Source organism: Protobothrops mucrosquamatus, unplaced genomic scaffold, assembly GCF_001527695.2.
Source record: "Protobothrops mucrosquamatus isolate PMUCROS unplaced genomic scaffold, P.Mucros_1.0 scaffold826, whole genome shotgun sequence".
Taxonomy (NCBI): Eukaryota; Metazoa; Chordata; class Lepidosauria; order Squamata; family Viperidae; genus Protobothrops; species Protobothrops mucrosquamatus.
The window spans coordinates 29,450-50,744 of record NW_015387086.1 but is presented as its reverse complement, the minus strand read 5'-3'; the positions used below and the strand labels follow the sequence as shown (position 1 = coordinate 50,744).

Genomic DNA, 21,295 nt, shown 5'->3' with positions numbered 1-21,295 from the left:
CGGGTAAATTCACTGCAGTGGGAAGTACACAGTTCGCTTCAGGGAAGGGATGGTGTAATTTCCTCTGAGGCCAATTTTGGCTGAAAAGGCAGGTGAACACACTGGAGAGAATTCAAATTTGTATGATTCCCGCATGTGCAAATCCTACTGGAGTCAGTGACACTTGTGGCAAGAAAAGAGACTTTAGAGCCACACCTTTGGAAAATACTCTCTCAAATCTATGGACTTTTCTTGATGCCATGAGCCTTTCCTTCTTTGGCCACACAACTGGGAGATCTGGATTTCCAACATATTTGTAATCCTTTCCCCAGTCTGGGGGAGGCTGATCCAAGATTTATCATAATAAAGTCATAGTGATTACTTATTGGACAGGACCCAAGGGACTTTCCTGCAGGGATCATTTCTGCTATGGAAAAATGGATTTTTTTCAATTGACAAATTGCCTACAGTACTGGTGGGTAGTGTAATGGCATCAAATATTGGTCCAATAATAAAAATAAGAAGATCATAAAAAATATAGTTTTCTATGGACTAAACAATAAATATAAGCTTTTGAGTTGTAAAGAATATTTTTCTGAGTTGGAAGGTCAAAGTTATGCACACATCTGGTACATCTTTGCTTTCTGAAAGACTGGAAAAAATTGATCCAGCCATTCCTCTATATTTTCTAAAAAGTTCATTTTTATGGTTAATTTTAAAATTGTTTTTCTAAATGTATTTAGGAATTCACTGTTCAATTATCAGAATAGGAAAATGCACATAATCTCTTTAGTATTTCGTGCAAGAGCCTATTCTCACAGCAATATTCTATGTGTATGTGTGTATGTGTGGTGTGTGTGGCACACTCTTCATAGGCCTGAACAAACCAAATGTATTACTCTGATTGCCACCACCAGATAGATTTGCAGTTGACTAACTGCACCCAGAGTGTCGTCCTCAATGGAACTACATCTACATTCAGGGAAGTATTGAGTGGGATATCTCAAGATTCTGCATCTCCATCTAGACCAGTGTTTCTCAACCTTGACAATTTTAAGGCATGTGGACTTCAACTCCCAGAATTCCACAGCCAGCAATGCTGGCTGTGGAATTCTGGGAGTTGAAGTCCACATGCCTTAAAATTGTCAAGGTTGAGAAACACTGATCTAGACCTACATGAGGGGATTGAAGGGGCAGTCATCAGATTGGAAGGTGATACCAAGCTAAGTAGAATTGCTAACATTTTGGAAGGTAGACTCAAGATTCAGAAGAATCTTGATAGTCTTGAGCATTGGACCCTATCCAACAAGATGCAATTCAGTGGTAAGAAAAGTAAGGTTCTGCTCTTAGGGAGGAAAAACCAAGTGCACAGGTGCAGAATAGGCAACCCTTGGCTCAACAGTAATACCTAGGAGATAGATTTAGGTGTCCTGATGGACCACTGCTTAAGTATGAGTCAGCAGTATGCTGTGGCCACCAAAACAGACAATGCATATCGTAGGCTGTATCAACATGAGAAGAGATAGTACCGCTCTACAATACACTAGTAAGGCCACACTTGGAATACTATGTCCAGTTATGGTCACAGTATAAAAAAGATGCTGAGGCCCTAGAAAGAGTGCAGAGAAGAACAAATATAATAAGAGGTTTGGAGGCTAAATTGTATGATAAATGGCTAAGGGAACTCGCTATGTTTAGCCTAACAAAGAGAAGACTTAGGGATGACATGATAACTATCTTCAAATACTTGAAGGACTGTCACAGGAAAGAGGAGGTTGATTTGTTCTTCAAAGCACCTGAAGGCAGGACAAAAAGCAATGGGTGGAAGCTGATTAGAGAGACAGATCCAATCTGGAACTAAAGAGAAACTTCCTAACTCTATTAGTCAGAGAAACAGCTTGCCTCCCAGAGTTGTGGGTGCTCCATTGCCAATGGTTTTCAAGAAAAGATTGGACAGTCATTTGTCTGGAATGGAATAAAGACTCCTGTCTTGGGCAGGGGGTTGAACTAGAAGACCTCCAAGGTCCCTTCCAATCTTACGATTCTATGATTGCAATGGAAGCAATTTAAGCTCTGAAATACGTCTTTTTCTTTCCATATAGCAGTGGTGGCGAACCTATGGCACGGGTGCCAGAGGTGGCACTCAGAGCCCTCTCTGTGGGCACGCGCGCCCTCGCCCCAGTCCTAGGCCTTCAGCTGGGTTTTATAAAATCTTTTCGCTTTAGGCCTCTGCCGTCATGTAAAAAAAAAAAGGTTCAATCAATCAGTCAATTTCAACTTCTCGTGGGAAAAAAAAAAGATCTTGCAAAGTTGGAATTGATTGATTGAACTTTTTAGTCCCACCCAGTCTGCCATTACCACCGCAGCCACGGCCACCCAATGGGCCACACCTACCCAATGGGCCACACCCACCCGGCACCCGACGATGCATAAGTGGGTTTTGGGTTGCAGTTTGGGCACTCGGTCTCTAAAAGGTTCGCCATCACTGCCATATAGGTAAGCAAACAGACTTCTCCCTGATTTCAAATAAATGAAAAGGGGACACTCCCCGATTATAAAAAATAGCAACCCCCCCAAAAAAAACCAGATATTTCTAGTAACGTTTACAAAAATGAAGCAATGAGATCTTCAGACATGTCATTATTGAGGGTTTTATATTCTCTCTGTGTGCAAATTTAAAGGTTTAATAAAAAGGGAGAGAGAGTTGATGACAGAGACCTTCATCTAGAATGCATATCTAGTAATTTCGCAATACCTTAGGACAAACTGATTTTTAAAAGCATTTGTTATGGCAGCATTCAACACTTTTAATGTCTGGCCTTGTTTATACAAGACTAGTACATATCCTCCAGAACATTGCAACTAATGGGTGCAGCTCTGCCTGCCCTAGCACGCAAGGCTCAGGCATTTTTATTACTACATAGATGTAACATCTAGAGTTTTGTTAGTGTTTGCAAAATGCCATGCTTACAATGCCTCTGCTATGTCTACAGTGTCTGCAAACAAAGCAGCACTAACCTGGAATTTCAGTTTGATAGCGGTCAGGAGAATTTTTCAGAGTTTATATCTGATTATTGTAAAGCTATTTATACCTGGATGAGCTATAAACAATTTCCAAATTAATTTTCCACCATGAGACTACAAGGCAAATTAGAAATGCACAATTACAATGGGATTTTTTTTTCTTTTAATGACCCTGTAATCCCTTTATTTGGGGTGGAGTCAGGGTGACTGAGTGGAACTGAGCATTTACTGACCTGATGCCCTTCCTGATGCCTACGTGGAGTTTGCAGCAGATATTTTCTCTTTGTACCCTGATAGAGAAACATCTTCTGCAAACCCCACATAGGCATTAGGAAGGGCATCCACTCAGTCACCCCGAACAATTTAAAAATAAATATTAATTAAATAAATTTAAATTAAATTAAATTAAATTAAAGTTCTAAGGCAATGTTCACAGTCATTAGTGTGGAGTAAATCAGAGAAGGGAAACATGAAAAAGTCTAGCATCATGAGTAGGAAGCTATTTCAAACCTCACATGGACATTGACCTGGGAAGCCATCAAATCCAAATTGCTTGGAAAAATAAATGCTTTTGTGCTATCTTCCCAAATAATCAGTTTCCCCCCCTCTCTTTCTACCTTTCTTATTTTAACAGAAAGATAACATCTATACAAAACCTTTGATCCTTCCAGGATATTGCTGATCTCAAAATTGCCAATCTTGGGGAAAATTCAGAAGACTTTCCAATCTAAAATTGTGGAAATATAGTTTATCTCAAGTCCATTTCTGCCCCTTGTGACCAGAATCAAAATAAAAGGTTGCATCCTATTATAAGTTGTGCTGCCATTACCTTTCTGTATTTGTGTAATGCTAATTGTTCAGAGCACTGTAATTATAATCTTTTCCACAAAATCAATATTGATGTTAATTCCTTGTTCCTTTTCAAACTACTGATGGGAGGAGAAAGACAACAGCTCACCTAAAGATGTCTAATGGCTTGGAGCAGAGGCTAAATCAAGTTACAAATTGATTTATTTATCCAAAAAGATTATTGATAAAAAACAAACAAACCATGTGACAGTCCTTACTGACCTAATTAATATCAAGATATTTGTTTTTTAAAACTTAGTTGGGATATGATGCTTACATCCTCCAGTTCATATATTTCATTCCCATTTGTTGTCACTTCCTACACTCATCCAGATCCCCAATATATTTAAATATAATCCAAGCAAGCACCATTAGGAACTAAACAAGACAAAAACATCTCCCATCAAATAGATAGGCAATTTTTGGCCTCAGAAATCTACCTAATGTTTCATAAGACGCTTCTTAATTTTCCATACAAGATCTGTTCTACCCTTTTCTTGTAAATGATACAACTTGAGTACAAAACTGAATTGCAAAGAAACAGTTATTACCTCCGTGAGTAGCAGTGCCTGTGCCGAAGACTGATGCCTCCACCACAGCTTCGGCTGCATTCACCCCATTCTCCCCAAATTCCCCAGAAGTCATTTTGCCTCTTTGCTTTTCGAGCCTGTAAGAACAATTCATTAGACAGCAAGAGGGTCAACATTTGGAATCTTAAAGATACTTTGCAACAACACAATATGGTTGAGAGACAATGACAACACTATTTGTCTCATCCCTCCTTTTGCCTCTCAGTGGTGTGGCATAGAGCAAACCTCTTGTGACAATGGCATTTGTGCACACTTGAGATGATTCATTGAGGTGCGCCTATCCCAGGGGTAGGCAACTTTGGCTCTTTTATGACTCGTGGACTTCAACTCCCAGAATTCCTGAGGTCAGCCATGCTGGCTCAGGAATTCTGGGAGCTGAAGTCCACGAGTCATAAAAGAGCCAAGATTGCCTACCCTTGGCCTATCCCATGCTCAGGAAATAATGTGCTGCAACTTGCTATCTATCATTTTTACAAATGAAAGTCAATTTGTCCTGTAGATCAGAAGACCCCAATCTTTTGAGCACCAGGGATCGGTTCCGTGGAAAGGGGGTTTTCCATGGACCAGAGGAGACGTGGTTTCATGTACTGCTTGCATTCCGTGGATGGGGCTTTGTTTGCGCGGACCGGTTTCTGGCATGCTGCGGCTTGGTGCTAGTCCACGGACCGGGGGGTCGGGGACCCCTGCTGTAGACTGTCCACACACATACATACACATAGGACAGGGAGAAAAGATTTATCATATTTCATTTCAAAAAAGAGTCATCTATCTACCAATGGATAGTTGAAGAAAGGCACAGAATGTAGGGAATCATCTATTCTTAATTACATTCAGGGCTTTTTTTGTCATAGAACACCCAGAACGGAGTTCCGGCACCTTTTTTGGATGGAACCTTGTAGGGTAGGCAAGGCGGATTGTATGACGTGTGTGAATTCCGGCACCTTTTTTTTTTTTTTTTTTACAAAAAAAGCACTGATTACATTTGCAAGATGTATGGGCCTTTCTGGGAATCCGAAAAACAATTAAAACAGTGAGTTGTAGTGTCTATACCAGATTATCTTCTTAAGTTTTTTTTTTTACATTCTTTTTGTCAGCCTTCCAAGGTAAACAAACTTGGAAACCAAAGGTGTACAAGCTGATACTACTTTTAGTATAAGCTTATAGTAACAGAATCTTGCAAGTCTGAATGTGTTTCCCTCCATTTCCCCCTTTTTCTTCATGAGATCTAGGGAGGGACATGTCTGAGACATTTTCTCAAATTACATTTCTGATCTGAACTCCGATTTTTTTAATTAGATCCTTGTCTTGGTTGCAGCTCTTCCTCCTGTCCCTTAAGGTTATTTCTGCTGCTCATTACATTTACAAAGTATTTATGTGGCAACTTAAAGAGTATTGAAAATTACATTGGAAGTCCAGCCATTTTTAAATCCGGTTTATGCTGCTAACATTCATAAGTAAATTCTGTTTTTTTCATTTTATGAAGTCCACGGTAGACATTTTCTTCCTTGACATGTCCAAGAATACTCGAGTCAAGGAGAGTAATAATGGATGGAAGATTAAGCATATTTTTCTAGAAAGAGCTCTTCAAATCATGGTTAGAATAACTGTAAGAAGGTGCAATGGCTCAGTAATTAAAGATGGTGAGCTTGTCAACTGGAAAGTTGACAGCCCTGGTTCGAAAGCTGAGCACCGCTTGACAGGCTGAGTCCCCGTTACAGCTCCTGCTAACCTAGCAGTTCAAAGGCATGCAAATGAGAGTAGATAAATAAGTACCACTTCGGTGAGAATGTAACAGTGTTCTATGAGCCACGGCATATAGTCATGCTGGCCACATGACCACGGAATGTCTTTGGACAACACTGGCTCCCTCTGCTAAGAAACAGAGATGAGCACCACCATCTAGAGTTGGACACGACTGGACCTTTAGAATAACTGTAATAATAATAATGACCCTTGTTTCCTCTTTATTTTGAGAAATTCCAGAAAAAAATGGGTCCTGCCCAAACAACTTCAAGACTAACTCAGAAGTGTCCATGGGGGGAGGAGGACAAATGGGGGTATGTGTGACAGACCCACAAATCAAGGACAAATGAAATTACCTCTGAGTACTTCTTGATGGCTGTTTTCCTATAGACAGAAATCTTGCCAGACTAAAGTAACTATCTGCATATTAGATATACCTTGTGAATTGCTAAGGAGAATCTGCCTTTGCCTTTTCCTGTACGTCACAGATTCCAAGCTCCAATATCTCTTTACTCTCTGGGAAAGAGCCCCTCCCTCTTACAATTCCACATTCCATTCCACCACATCTGATAAAATAAGCTTTACAATGTTGTGATGTAAGCCCCATCCATTTTGTATGTGTGTTGTGATGTTGAAAGCAAGGAGCTTGTGTTGCAATGTAACAACCATCATATTTTATAGGTGCCTCTGAACCAATCACCGTATATCTCTGGCCTTTCATTGGTTTTATGTAATCCTGCACATCTCACACAACTGTATACGAATAAGACTTAATTTAACAATCCCAAATCTCAAACAGAGAAAAAGTGTAAAAACCAAATTCCATTCCAAACTACTGTCTAGGTGTGCATACTGAAACTGAAACGAGATTTAACAAATCGAAACCCCAAGCCTATTTTTTTTTAAAGTGCTATAAGTATTTTGCCTAATATATTCTGAAGTGTGGGAATATACTACTGTATCTCCTAATCATTCTGTAGTTTCTGGATTAAAGATCCTAGTTTGTATTGAATAAACATGTTTGTGGTAAACTGGGCTTTGGTTGTGCTTGCAATATGTCAAATTGTGCCAGAATAGACTAATACTGTTCCCACTGTAAGCAGGGAGATAGCAATAAATATCAATGGATCCATCAGATGACCACAACATCTGCTAAGTGACATGAATAGATGATTGAGAACAAGATAATAATATGGAAAACATTATTGGGCTTTTCAGACACCCAGGAATGAATGAAAATGATAAGTGGAGAATATGTTTAGACAAAAGTGTGTTCATTTTTGAATATGGGAGTTGAAACTACATCTGTTCATGCATACACATTGAAAGGCAACGGATATTTAAGTATGTTTGATTTTATTTTCCATGTTGAAGATTTGGCAGAATTAAGGACTCAAGAATGGTGCTTGCTACCAAATGAGGAACACACAATTTCTGGTGATGTTAATATTTGGTGAATTGTGGGGAAAATGGACATGAAAGAAAAGAAGTGAAAAAAGTAGAGAAAAAGTACAATGAAAAACTAGAAAGTAAGATTTCTTTATGAAAAAAAAATCTTTTATTTACCCATAAAATAGATGGAAAGTGACCACTTTCTACAGGGGGACGATCGAGAGCATCCTGTCATTCAGCGTCACAGTCTGGTTTGGAAGCATCACTGCTTCAGACAGGAAGGCGGTGCAGAGAGTGGTGAGAATGGCCGAAAAGATCATTGGCAGTTCCCTCCCTCCCATCCAGGACATAGCACAGAAGCGTTGCTTGAGCAGGGTCCACAAGATTATCTGAGACACTACACATCCTCTCCATGACCTGTTTTCCTTGTTACCTTCTGGGAGGAGGCTTTGTGGTATCCGTAGCAGAACATCCAGATTCAGCCATAGTTTCATTCCATACAGCATTAACCTTGCGAACTCTCAAGCTTCCTCCTTCCGTTATATATTCAAGATGGACAGTATTTAATATTTATTTGCTATTTATATGTAGGGGTGTGGGTCTATACATATGTTTTACATAGTATGTTTAGGTCTGTGTCATGTATGTATTTCACTTTGAGAGCGGGCAACTAAATTTCATTTTTGACATGTGCCATTGTGCCCACAGTAAAAAAAAATGACAATAAAGGTTATCTTACCTTACCTTACTTTACCTTATCACAGGAGGATTTGGAATTACCCCAATGGGAAATATGAAAAATATATTTGGATGAATGAAGAACTGAAAGAGTCTGTACATGAGACAAGCATGCAGCTATAGAAGTGGCAGTTGTAAAAATGACGAAATACCTTCCATAATCATATAAATTCAGAAAATATTGCACAAATGTGTTCAAAGAGCAAGGGTTGGATAAGATTGAAACAAGCAGAAAAAATACAGGACAATTTTAACAATAGTAAAAAAAGTTGGCTTGGAAACAAGTAATAAGGAATGAATGGCTTAAAAATAACAACATGAATTGTGATAAAACAGAACTGAAAGGATGATGGCAGGCTAATGTCCAAGAAATAATGGATGAGAAGAAAGCTGTAAGTGCTGTCAGGTTAATGAAAAATGGTAAAGCTACGGATGATGTAAATGGAGATACATGAAAACTTGGTTATTGGATTTTTATGGAGTGGCTGCACAACTTGTTTAACTGTGTGGGTGAAGACTTTATTTGTGCCCAACAAATGGAAGAAGGCTGCAGTGGTATCCCTAAACCAAGCAAATAGCCAGAAGGAATGCAAAAAGCAGAGAGGGATTAAATTTTCAAGTGTGCCTGGGAAGGTGCCTGGCAGAATTCTGAGTGCAAAGAAGGGATAATGAGAGGTAAGAATGAATAACTTATGGAAAATCCAGTGCAACCTTAGCAAGGATAGCTGGATGCAGAACAGATTTTTGCTCTTCAAGAGATCATTGAGAAATGAATGAAGGTGGAAGCAGGAAGAGTTTGCAAGGACAGAAAAGTATTGAGAGGAAGTAGTGAAAGATGTTGATATAAAGTAAATGTGGCCCGATTTCCATTTTTCCCTTATCAAATTTTATTTCTTGAGCTTACTATTCCTTTCATAAGCCTTGCATAATGTATCTTACCCTGGAAAGGAATATTGTGATGATGGCTATATGTAGATGCTCTCTTTTAATCATTTTAAGAAAAAGTTACTTCTGTTTACCTATAAAGAACTGGTTCATTTTTTTGTTCTCACTATAAACCCATATTAGGTAAAGTTTATGAAGCTGATCTTGTATGTTGTGTAGGAAAGGCACCATTTACTGGACTGTTAACCATGATTTCATTCAAGGTTTTTGAAACATTGTGCCAGAAGAATGAGCAGTTCTGCAGTGACTCAACAAGCCTATTTTGTTCTGGTACAAGCTGAACAGCTGGTAAAAGATTATGAAGCCTGGCTTAAATCTTAATCTGCAGACCCAGGTGCAGGATCCTAAAAACTGCCAAGAAGCTGTAGATTTCAATACAATGTAATTCCCTTTGGCTTGACTGCTGGGTATTCTAATCCTAAATTTTAGAAGTTTTAGTCCAACTCACAAGTAGGAGCCAAACCTAACCTGAAAACCAACAACAGCATTGAAAACAAAGCAAAAATCAACACATCAGTGCACACATTCTCCCACCCAAAGATGGCATCATCTAGCATCCTGACCCAATGCAGGGGAAAGGGAAAACCATGTTTTTAAAGCTTTCCTAAAGTCTAACAGGGCCAAATGAATTTTGGGATCTGGAGATTGTTCCAAACAGCAGGTGCTACTACAACAACAACAAAATATTATAAAGTTCAAAGAAATCCCTCACTGGCATCAATGTGACCTTCCCTTGAAATACAAATAACATATTTCAAGAGGCATGTTGTTGTTGAAACTTTGGCAGAGAAAGAAAAAGCTAAACTTTGTCAAGGTCCTGAATCTGTTCACGCTTCCTCATGGCTGCTACATGGAAAATAACAGAAGTACCGGTATGTGCTATACAATGGAGATTATTTTTAGGATGTCAAACCTGGATAAAATGATAATAAATAATATTGTTTCTACTCCATCCTTGAATATGTTTAAACTCACAATGAAAATATCCATTCTTAAGAACATAAGAAGTTAACACTAGAACAGCTACATACAGTCTCTTATCCCAAAGCCAAGAGCGGCTGAGAGGATGCCTTTCAAACTCCTATAAATAGGATACAAGTGTTAATAGCTTACCTTCACTATTTGTCACCAGTTTTGATATTCAGAGGTACTGATTTCTGAGTATAAACCAAGCTTCTATTTAGCCATTTAGTATGTTAATGGGGTAATCTTCTAGTTCAGAGGTAGGCAACCTTGGCTCTTTTATGACTCGTGGACTTCAACTCCCAGAATTCCTAAGCCAGCATGGATCAACTTGGAAACCTCTCCCTTTCCCCTCAGCATGGCTGGCTCAGGAATTCTGGGAGCTGAAGTCCACGAGTCATAAAAGAGCCAAGGTTGCCTACCCCTGTTCTAGTTTATCTCTTTTTAAAGCCATTTTAAGATGCATCTACCATTATATTACAGGCAGTGCTGAAAAGAAATTTAGATTCTTTTCCAAACATCCATTTGGGAGTGTAAATTTTAAGGTGTAAAATGTCAAGTATATTTCATTAGCTGAGGAAAAATAAAAAATTAAATTTGAAATCTTCAGGTGCAGAACAGACCTAGATTGCATTTTGACTATGATTTGGGCATAAAAGCCTTGCCACAAAGAAATATGGGAGTATGAAAAAAAAAGTTTGATTAGATACCCAATAAAACATCATATACAATCTTTAAAGTTATAAAAGTTATAAAACTCACTCATTTGCCATGACCTTAAGATGGAGTCAATAAATGTGTATAGACAATGCTCAAAGCATTTCAGCTGTAAAGAAATCCATCATTTCTTGTAGTCACTTTCTGCAACTAGTGATTCACTGACAGGAACTGGTTTGTTAAAAGCTTTCAAGATGAAAGACAGTAAGCACCTGTAAAATGCATAATAACCCTATGAGTCATCAAGTGATCATGGAAATGTACTTGCACAAAACAGGAATCTGGTGGGCAAGGGAAGGTCAATAAATGAAGGATGAAACAGAAGATGGGGCAGAAAAAGAGCAGCATGCTACATAACAATATGTTAATTTTCATAGGTCAATTGTAGACTAGCTAGTGCCTAGAACAGGGGTGTCAAACTTGCAACTTCACATGACGTGTCGTGACGTATCATGACTTTTTCCCCATTGCCGGAGCTGGGGTGGGTGCGGTTTCGACATGACACATATGGCCCGCGGGCCGGCAGTTTGACACCCCTGGCCTAGAAAGTTGCAATAATCCAAAGTAGTCAATCAATCCCAAGGCTGCATGCAGCAAATTCTCTAACAGGTTCTGCCCTAGCTCCCAGAGAGCCCCATAAAGAAGTCAGGAAGTCTAGGTTCAGGTCAGTGGTTGTCTTCAAGGAGAATCCACCCATTCTTATAATTGAATTTTCTATAAGCTGATGCCAAAATAAAGCTGATGCTTTATTCTGATTGAACGAAGCAAAAAGAAAGTTGAAATTGGGAAGAACCTCTTTTGTTGGGAGAAACTTTTTTAATGTGTCACGACGTATTGCGACTTTTCCCCCATTGCTGGAGCTGGGGTGGGCGCGGTTTCGGCATGACGCATCCGGCCCTTGGCCCAGCAGTTTGACACATTAAAATCATGTGACCTTACTCCTATCAGCACTGTTCTATCATTACTGTTTCCTCTTTCAGTTACTCCAAAGCAGGGCTTTTTTTCTCATAGAACGCCCAGAACAGAGTTCCGGCACCTTTTTTGGATGGAACCTTGTCGGGTAGGCAAGGCGGGTTGTATGACGTGTGTGAGTCCCGGCACCTTTTTTTTTTTTTTTTTTTTACAAAAAAAGCACTGCTCCAAAGTATCAGGAAGCTGCTCTGCAATTGTTTTAACTTCTGTTTAACCTCAAAACACAGAGAACATGGAGAGATCAGTATGATCCACAGTTCTTCCAGTGTTGTGTGTATGTATGTGTGTGGGAAACAATCCAATGTGCTAGGGAAGAAAAATAAAACCAATCCAATCCTTGTTACATGTAAATTTTTCCTGTGATAGGATACCGTCTGTTTTGCACATGGGTGCTGCATTGGAAAGGAAACGACACAAACAAGACCCTCTTAAGGTAGTTGGAGCGATAAGAAATCCAGGACTTGGAGATGAGTTAAGTGGTTCACCTGTGAAAATACAGACTAGCGGCAAATTCCAAGGAATTGCAATGTTGTCAAAATAAAACAGCCCCAATTCCCAAACAATAAACTTTGGTCCTGCAAAGCGTAAGGAAGCCGACCTTGACAGAGATAGGCTAGATCAACATTCTCAACATGATGAGAAAAACAAGGCTTAATTTCAAAAATAACGAAGTAGGAAGAAGCAGCTCAGATGGACACCTAATTCACATGGTTATAATAAATTAGAAAGGCAGTTCCATGTAGAAGTATTCCTTATTCAAGGCTAATATGATAAATAAAACATACCAAGGAGCAATTGCTCAGGTATTTAACATTTGGCTTAACTGAGTTCTTTCAAGGATGCAGCATAGCATGGTTTACTTCAGAAAGAGGTGTTATGCCATTTTTAAATTCTCGCTTTTTGTTTTTAAAGGCAGTTAAGCACAACTGAAGGCACAATTCCTAACCATTCCAAACACAGTCTCAAATGAAGTCTTAAGAAGAGCGAGTCAGACTGATTCATAATTATGCTAAATCATTGCTTATTTTATCCATAAAGTGTTGAACAATGAGCTGGTCCAGACAAAATAGTAAGCCATGGCATAGACAATAGTTTGTAACTCACGGTAGTTGGATTTGAGTTAAGCCCAAACCAAGCAAAGCACTATGGCATAATGGGGTGAGTGATCTTAGATTTATCTTACTAGAAAGCAAAAGTCTGTGTCTCACAGAAGCACTTTTGTTGTTTTTCATTGATATTTACCTTGTCTTCTTCTGTCTGGAGGATAAAATAAGAATGAGTCATCTAATCCCAACCTTCTTAATTTACCTGTAGTTTCATAACAAAAAAGTGTCTGCTAATTATGCCACTTTCACTGAGAGTGCATTCCCACTTGCGCTTACCTATTCCATCATCCTTTCTTGAAAACAACAATTTATCCCCTTTTTCACACAACATTATCTCCATCTCACCTGTAACACATTGATAGGAGAGGCTTAAGGGCTTATCCTTATGCCTTTCCAACTATGACTGTACAAACATGTCCCACAGACTGTTTATAAATGAGATGTTCTCATGATTTTGCCTTTATAACTTCCAAAGTCCACAAGGCAAGTGGCTTAAAATCAATCTCAACTATTTGAGATTTAAAATAGAGCTTTCTCTGTTCTCCCAACACAGATTTTGCCATGGGCATGATTTAAGATGCTTCATTGAGGATGTGCTTGATGAAATAGTCAGGGGTTGGATTGGCCCAGGACATATTGGCTATATTAGACCGTTGTGGATATGCATCTATACAAAGGATCTGTATTGGATAATTGGTCCCACTGGTCACATTCTAGGCCAGGTGAAGGACTTCAGCATTTAAATGGAAAATTTAAAGTGACATGTCAAACTTTAGCAAGATCATGTCTATTGATTCCTGAAAAATGGAAAAGAGAGGTCCATTATAAAATATATGTACATTATAAAACCAAATAAAAGATAAGAGCACTCTACTTCTTGCTTATAATTTTAAAATGTATACCAAAAATCATGCCACTGGTAAAACTAACCCAATCTATCATTTACTGACTTAGAAAATAGCCTGGAAACACAACAGGGAGACCTCCACAGACTGTTGAAGGATGGTAGATACAAACATCAACTAAATACATATTTTTTTTGAGGAAGATGCAAGCATGTTTAAATATGCTGGTGCATAAGGCACATTTTTATTTCTAATATTACATTACAATTACATTACATTACATGCTTTATAATTTTCAAGTCAGCCTGTTCCTAATTTGGAAATGAAAGTACCACCTTGAATACATCAACTTAAGTAGCATAGGCAAATACTGTAGCAAATTCACTTCAGGGCATGTGTCATTGGAAGAAAACACTGCACATTTCTATATTTCTCTTCCTTCAGTCCCATAATACAGCCACCAATCAGCATCATTTAATATACAAATTTACAGCAGATAGTAATTTATAAAAGCAATAATTACCATCAGTTTTTAAAATGCAATCAATCAAACTAAACACAATCCAATTGGGAAATCAAACAAGGGAATTAGCTGTGAACCAAAACTGAGATCAAAAGCTTTCTTTAAAGTCACCGAGAGGCCACATTTAACTGGCAGACTTTATGGCAGAAGTCCCCAATCCCCAGTCCATGGACCAATACTGGGCCACGGCATGCCAATCCACACAAACAAGCAAAGCCCCATCTGTGAGATGCAGGCAGCACACAAAACCATGCACCCTCCGGTCTGCAGAAAAAGCTCTCTCCACGGAACCAGTCCCTGGTGGCCAAAAGGTTGGGGACCTCTGCTTTATGGTATTTATCTCCATTCCCCAGCCTGAAACTCTCTTCCCTGCACAAAATTATTACCGGAAAGGATGCAAGGAAGAGATGACTTTTCATATTCATATGTGTGCTGCTTCTTGTCTTGATAGGCAACATGGGATAACTTGGGCCTCTGAGCCTAGCCCGTAGAGTTTGCAGCAAAATTCCTTTCCCAGAATTTCATTCTTTCATAATTCTTTGGTTCTTCTCTTGCAGTGAGGGCTGCTTTCTTCAGATAGCCAAAGACACAATTACCATCGCTTCCCTTGGCATGTGGGATTCTATTTTGCTTGATTCTGCTTTGGCTGGTATATGCTTTCTCCAATAGTAAAAGATGCCAGGCGGCCTGAGAGGGTCTCCTAAGAGCCCTGCCTTAGAAGAAACTCCACATGAAGTGCAGGATAATTGAAACCAACCATATACGGCAAAGTAGGAGGCAAGGATTCCCAGATTTTCCCTACTTAAACTGCATTCATCAAAACAGCATTAGCATACAACATGTACCTTTGTTTTAGTATTCCACATCCTTTACAAACTTCTGGCCTTTATTTTTATTTGATTCTAGTTCTGAAAGTTGGATCTCAATACTTACCGCCAATGTAGATGGAGACATCACTGCCAGTGTAACCAGTAGGATTAAGAATACCATTGTGTCCTGCAGATGATAAGAAGAAAGTAATCTCAAAAGGAGAAACTGTGTTTAAAAAACAAAGGGAACTTCCCTCTCCATCTCTCTGTCATGGGTCAGTTTGCGTTCTCTCTCTCTCTCTCTCTCTCTCTCTCTCTCTCTCTCTCTCTCTCTCTCTCTCTCTCTCTCTCTCTCTCTCTCTCTCTCATCTGCTTTCCTCTCTTCAAGTTGTAGTTTAGTTAGCAGTGTTTCTCAACCTTGACAATTTTAAGGCATGTGGACTTCAACTCCCAGAATTCCACTGGCTGTGGAATTCTGGGAGTTGAAGTCCACATGCCTTAAAATTGTCAAGGTTGAGAAACACTGAGTTAGAGTGATTTTCACCAATAATCTTCTTTAGTAATAAAAATCTTCATGTATTACTAGATAAATTTTTACTTCAGAGGGAATGAATGTCTGCTAACATTCATTGATAGTTGATAGTCAATACTCTGCATCCTAATAATTTCATATTATGAGTAATTCATTATTCATAATAAGCCATATTACAAATAATTACTATGAATGCATTTTCCATATCATGGGACATTCTGTAAATTATTCAGTATTCTTCGACACTCTACTTATGTTCAAGAGCATATCCTCTAAAAAGTGCTGCTTCTCAATTCAACAAGAGTAGCAAGGATTATTTACAAACAATCCAAATTGTGTTATTTTTTAAAAAAATAGAAAAAAATACATAAATGAATAAAGATAAAGATCATAAAAGGGATAAAGAATAAAATAGAAGTGAATACGCTTTAGTTTTATAAATGTCACAGAGGTTATAATTTTCCAGGAGGTCATTACTTGACTAAGAATCACTATTAAGCTCCATATAAAACATGAATATCAGGAACCATGGTCAGTACAGTATTAATCACAGAACGAAATTATGAACTACAATAAATTCTGGCAAATTAAATTACAATGTCTCTTTTCATATGTGAATTGGAGTAGAAAAGTGGCTGCTGGTTTGAAGTTAAACATTCCTTTATCCTCCTTCAACCCTGATCATTCTTTCTGCCCAAAGTAATTTTTCATTTGAAGGCTGTTCTTTTCACACTACAGGTAATTCTTGACTTACAACCACAATTGAGCTCGGAATATTGGTTATAGATCAGCGGTTCTCAACCTATGGGTCGCGACCCCATTTAGGGTCGATCGACCATTTCACGGGGGTCGCCAAGCAAGGCTGTCCGCCATTTTTTCCCCTTTTCCGGCGGGTGCCTTACCTCCCTTGGGCTGGGCCAGCTGGTGGTCGGCCTGCTCCGTCTCTGCCGCTTGCCAGCTACGCCTCGGCCGGCGCAGGGGGCGGAACCACGCATGCACGGCGCTCCCGGGCAGGGAAAGTCCTCGACCTACGACCGGTTGGGTAGTCCTCAACTTACGACTGGTTTAGTTCTCGACTTATGACCGATTTAGTCCTCGACTTACGACCGGTTGGGGGTCGCGGCATTAAAAAGGTTGAGAACCACTGTTATAGATCATTGTAATTCACCACGTGTCCAGATTCAATTTTATGACCATTTTTATGACGGGCATTAAATAAGTCACCATAATCATTAAGCGAAATACATGGGTATTAAGTAAATCATATGGTTATAAATCCAAATCTAGCTTTTCCAATGGGTGTTTTTTTGCCAGAAAACAATCATATGACCATGGAATACTGCAACCAGTCATAAATGCAAGCCAGTTGCCAAGCACCTGAAATTTGATCACATGACCGCATGGTGCAGCAGTCGTAACATTGAGGGTGGGTCATAACTAACTTTTTGTTAGTCCAGTGTAACTTCACGTGGTGGTTAACTGGCTAGTGTGAGTAAAGTGCTATCTGTAGTGATTGCAGTATGTGTCAATAGATCAGTAATGAAGACAAACTATATATTGCTAGATGACAGTACAAGATACTATAAATCGTTAGCCTGGAAACGGCCTCTGTCATTTCCTTCTACACATAATGTATATGACACTTAACTTGGCCCTTCAGGAGAGGGTATTTTGTTACATTTATTTTGCACTGTTCCCTGGTTCCACCATTGTTGGATCTTCAATAACTATCTTCTGCTCCTTTGAAAGAAATGTGTTGTGCAGTCACAGGTTGAGAATCGAAGGAAATTTTCACTGACTAATCCGGATCTGATTCCCATGTTTCTGTCAGTCAGGGGAAAGCCTTCAATTAACTAGCTTCCCTTTGTTGCACTAAATGGGACACATGTGCTTTTATTAAGGGGGCTGCAGGAAACAGGTTTTCCAGCTCCGGTTTCCCTGCCTTAGAAGTACCTTCATTTTATTGGGCAAAAGAGCCAGCTGCAGCCATCTTCACATGGCAGCATCAATGGCTTTGGGGGGGACAGGTGCAACCACAGGAAATGGTACCAGCGTACTTATTTTCCTTTTATTACTTCAAAGCTAGGCCAGGTTTGTAGAAATGCAGATTTGATAATCCCATTCAAAAAGACTGAGGCCCCATTCATGAGCAAATACTACCTACAGAAACTCATTCAAGAAAGGATCTTTCGAAATCCCTTGGAGCAAGGTTTGATAGCTAACAACAGCAGAGTGATAGGATTAGAACCAGCAACCCCTCACCCAAAAATCCAACACAGGACATAGCCATCAGCCCCAGCCCCAGAGAATCAGGACATGACCTTTAGGACATAATAGGATTAACCGACCACCATTAGAATACCAAAAGGGCATACCTAACCTCAAGTCAAAGTTCATGCCACAGGAACAGGAACAAACACAAAAGCCCAAGAAGGTATAAAAACCCACCATTCCCAGTTCCATGTGGTCAGCTGCCCCAGAGCCACATGCTGTTGTGGTTCTGCTCTTCAATAAACAAGAGCCTTCTTTCTAAAGCAGTCTCCATTTGGTTTATTCTTGGCTTGGACTGGATCCTGATGAAGATTTTTCTTTCAACAGAATAGTATTAAAAAGTATACCCCATATGATTTTCAATATTTTCTTTGAATTTTACAGAGATAGGAAATAGTAAAACATATAATCATCATCATCAAAGTTAACTGAATTTCAGTAGCCACCCTATGCTTTTAGGTTACAAATAATATTATTGGCTAGATGTTCAAATTTTGTTCATTTCTCGTGTGTTTTTAATTAAAAGTGAATTTATTAAATTTATTAAAAGGCATAATATAAATAACTTTGACTTCATTTTTATTCCTTCTGATTAAAACAAAATTTTAAAAAGGCACTTTGGACAGTGAGATGGGCAGCATATAAACAAACATTTTCATGGGCCCTAAGCACTTTATCTACTTAATTAATAAATCAATCCTGAGTGAGAGAGTGCTGATAATAAGTGCTGGCAACCAAACAATGATAGGCTGACAATTCTTTGTATTTTAGTATTAGGTAAAAAGGAATGGTGTTGATTGGTTGATTGGTTCTAGAATCTACACATGCTTTTCCTTGTAGGGAAAATATTGAGGTAACCCTGAAAGGAATTTTCTAATTCATTCATGAGTGTCCATATGAGGATGTTTGTATGAATAGAGCCAAGCCCATTAAAAGTGTCGTAAGACAGATGCTTACATTCCAAAAGGACAAATAAAGATTGTTAAGGAAGTTCTGACAAAAAGCCTGCTTCTTTTTGTTTTTCTCTCCTCATGGTGGGAAAAGGAGAAGGAGAATGTGTCTGCTCTCTCTCTCATACTTACCTGAAGCCCCTAGTGAGGAGTGGGATAAAAAACACAAAAAGTTATTTCCTTCACCCAGGAGTCCTTATGTATACAACCTTATTTATAATAGGGGTTCCCAGCCAGGGGTGCTCACACCCCCTGGGGATGCGAGACGATATTCCAGGGGGTGCGAAAACTTGGGTTTTCAAAATTATAGTGTACTGTGTATGCATAATTCATTGCTGTTATTTTGAACTTTTGTAAGGGGTGCGAGAATATATCAGAAGCGTTCTAGGGGTGTGGGATATAGAAAAGGTTGGGAACCACTGATCTGTAAGATATGAACTATCTCTAGAATAACATGGAATAAGCTTTTTTATTGAAATCAGAAAGGCTTTGGCATGGGATAATGGGTCATCTGGACAATTCCAGAATCCAGAATATCTTTTCAAAACTATGGCTATTTATTTGGAATGTAATATAAAGAGCATATTCAAACATTAGATGCCTCAGGGAACCAATAAAGCTTGGTTGCAATAGTCTTGCTGCTAAAGATAAAAATCAGGAATTTGCAGTACTCAAGTACTGTTACTACTACATCTGGAGGGGTGTGTGACATGTAGTTCAATAAAATTATCACTCTATGCCGTATGTTAAAATCTATAATTTGTTTTTGGCTAATATTTGAAAATCTCAAGTATTTGAAAATTAACAAGAGATCAAAAATGGAGGAGTTTTCAGTTTCAATGGTTGGCTAAAACAATTATACTGTACTGAAAGGTATGTCTATGAACAATTATCAAGCCAGATAGTGAACTGAAGGGAGAACTGCAAACTAGATTCCCTAGTCTAGAATGTGTCTTTGGGATGTTGCCAGTCTCTCTCCAAGTCCGGATTGTACAGCTGTTGCGATATGTCCCTGGTTATTTGGTATTGAGCCACTGTCTGCATCTGGGGAAGATTTATGCAGAATAGGGAAAAATATTCTGATTTCTACTTGTGTACTAATGATGCACACTAGATCATAACTTGCATAAGATTTTATAATCTGCAAATGACTGCATGGTACTTTAGGTCTGAATTAGTGCAGAAATATTTTGTTGACATTTATTTTTACATGTTTAAAAATGCTTTAAACCATCTCTACCTTCTGCCAAATTTTTAATCTGAAAGATTCACAAGAAATATTCACTTTTCATTCCTTCACATGGAGCTTTTACCCCAGCTAACAATAATTAATTCCATCTCCTTTCTAAACTTTGTGCTTTAACATCTGTTTTAGCATGAGGGACTAATGTAAAATCTACCCCAAAGAAGAACGTAGCAAACATTCAACCATTTTGAAATATCAAAACTTAGAATAGAACAAAGAAAGGATTAGCAAGATATCTCAGTTCTGTCTTCACTAAGGGAATGATAATCCTAAAGAAAATTAGGATTGCTTCAATTCTACATATTAGAATCTCCTATATCAATTTTAAACCTTAATTCAACATTAAAATAGAATCATCATGCAATAACTAATAACTATCATCAGTATAATATAAATTATGTATAAGTCTTGATAAAAGAGTGCCATAGTTTCTGTCTAATCCAGTGGTTCTCAACCTTTTTAATGCCGCGACCCCCAACCGGTCGTAAGTCAAGGACTACCCAACCGGTCGTAAGTCGAGGACTTTCCCTGCCCGGGAGCGCCGCGCATGCGTGGTTCCGCCCCCTGCGCCGGCCGAGGCGTAGCTGGCAAGCGGCAGAGACTGAGCAGGCTGACCACCAGCTGGCCCAGCCCAAGGGAGGTAAGGCACCTGCCGGAAAAGGGGAAAAAAATGGCGGACAAAAAAAATGGCGGACAGCCTTGCTTGGCGACCCCCGTGAAATGGTCGATCGACCCCAAATGGGGTCGCGACCCATAGGTTGAGAACCGCTGGTCTAATCCCATATGTTGGTAATCCATGTGGAATTCAACTCCCAGAATTCCCCAGGCAGGATGCTGGCTGGGGAATTCTGGGAGCTGATGTTCACTAATCTTAAAGTTGGCAAGGTTGAAAAACACTGGTCTAATCTGAAAATTGATCTTTATTTAACAATTCATACAAATTTAAAATCTAATTATTTCATTGGGGAAGCCCAAAGAAACCTGCAAGTTTAGACATTGCTCTTTAGATGCTAATGCATACAATCTGGGGAGTGTCTATTTCCTTATTTCTTGGCTCTGGAATCTGGTGCAAATACAGAACTATGTGAGAGAGGGGTTGCC

General features: G+C 39.0%; 1 protein-coding gene across 1 annotated transcript in view; it reads right to left on the bottom strand.

The window, feature by feature from the left end:
* PAPLN (papilin, proteoglycan like sulfated glycoprotein) overlaps positions 1 to 21,295 on the bottom strand; it is a gene marked incomplete at its 5' end in the record, with an annotated part of 101,946 nt that overhangs the window by 55,005 nt on the left and 25,646 nt on the right. The window contains 3 exons of the mRNA XM_015818950.1: positions 4,404 to 4,519; positions 13,221 to 13,363; positions 15,320 to 15,382. Of these exons, the coding sequence (XP_015674436.1) occupies positions 4,404 to 4,519; positions 13,221 to 13,363; positions 15,320 to 15,382 (322 nt within the window). The remainder of the gene's footprint in view (positions 1 to 4,403; positions 4,520 to 13,220; positions 13,364 to 15,319; positions 15,383 to 21,295) is intronic.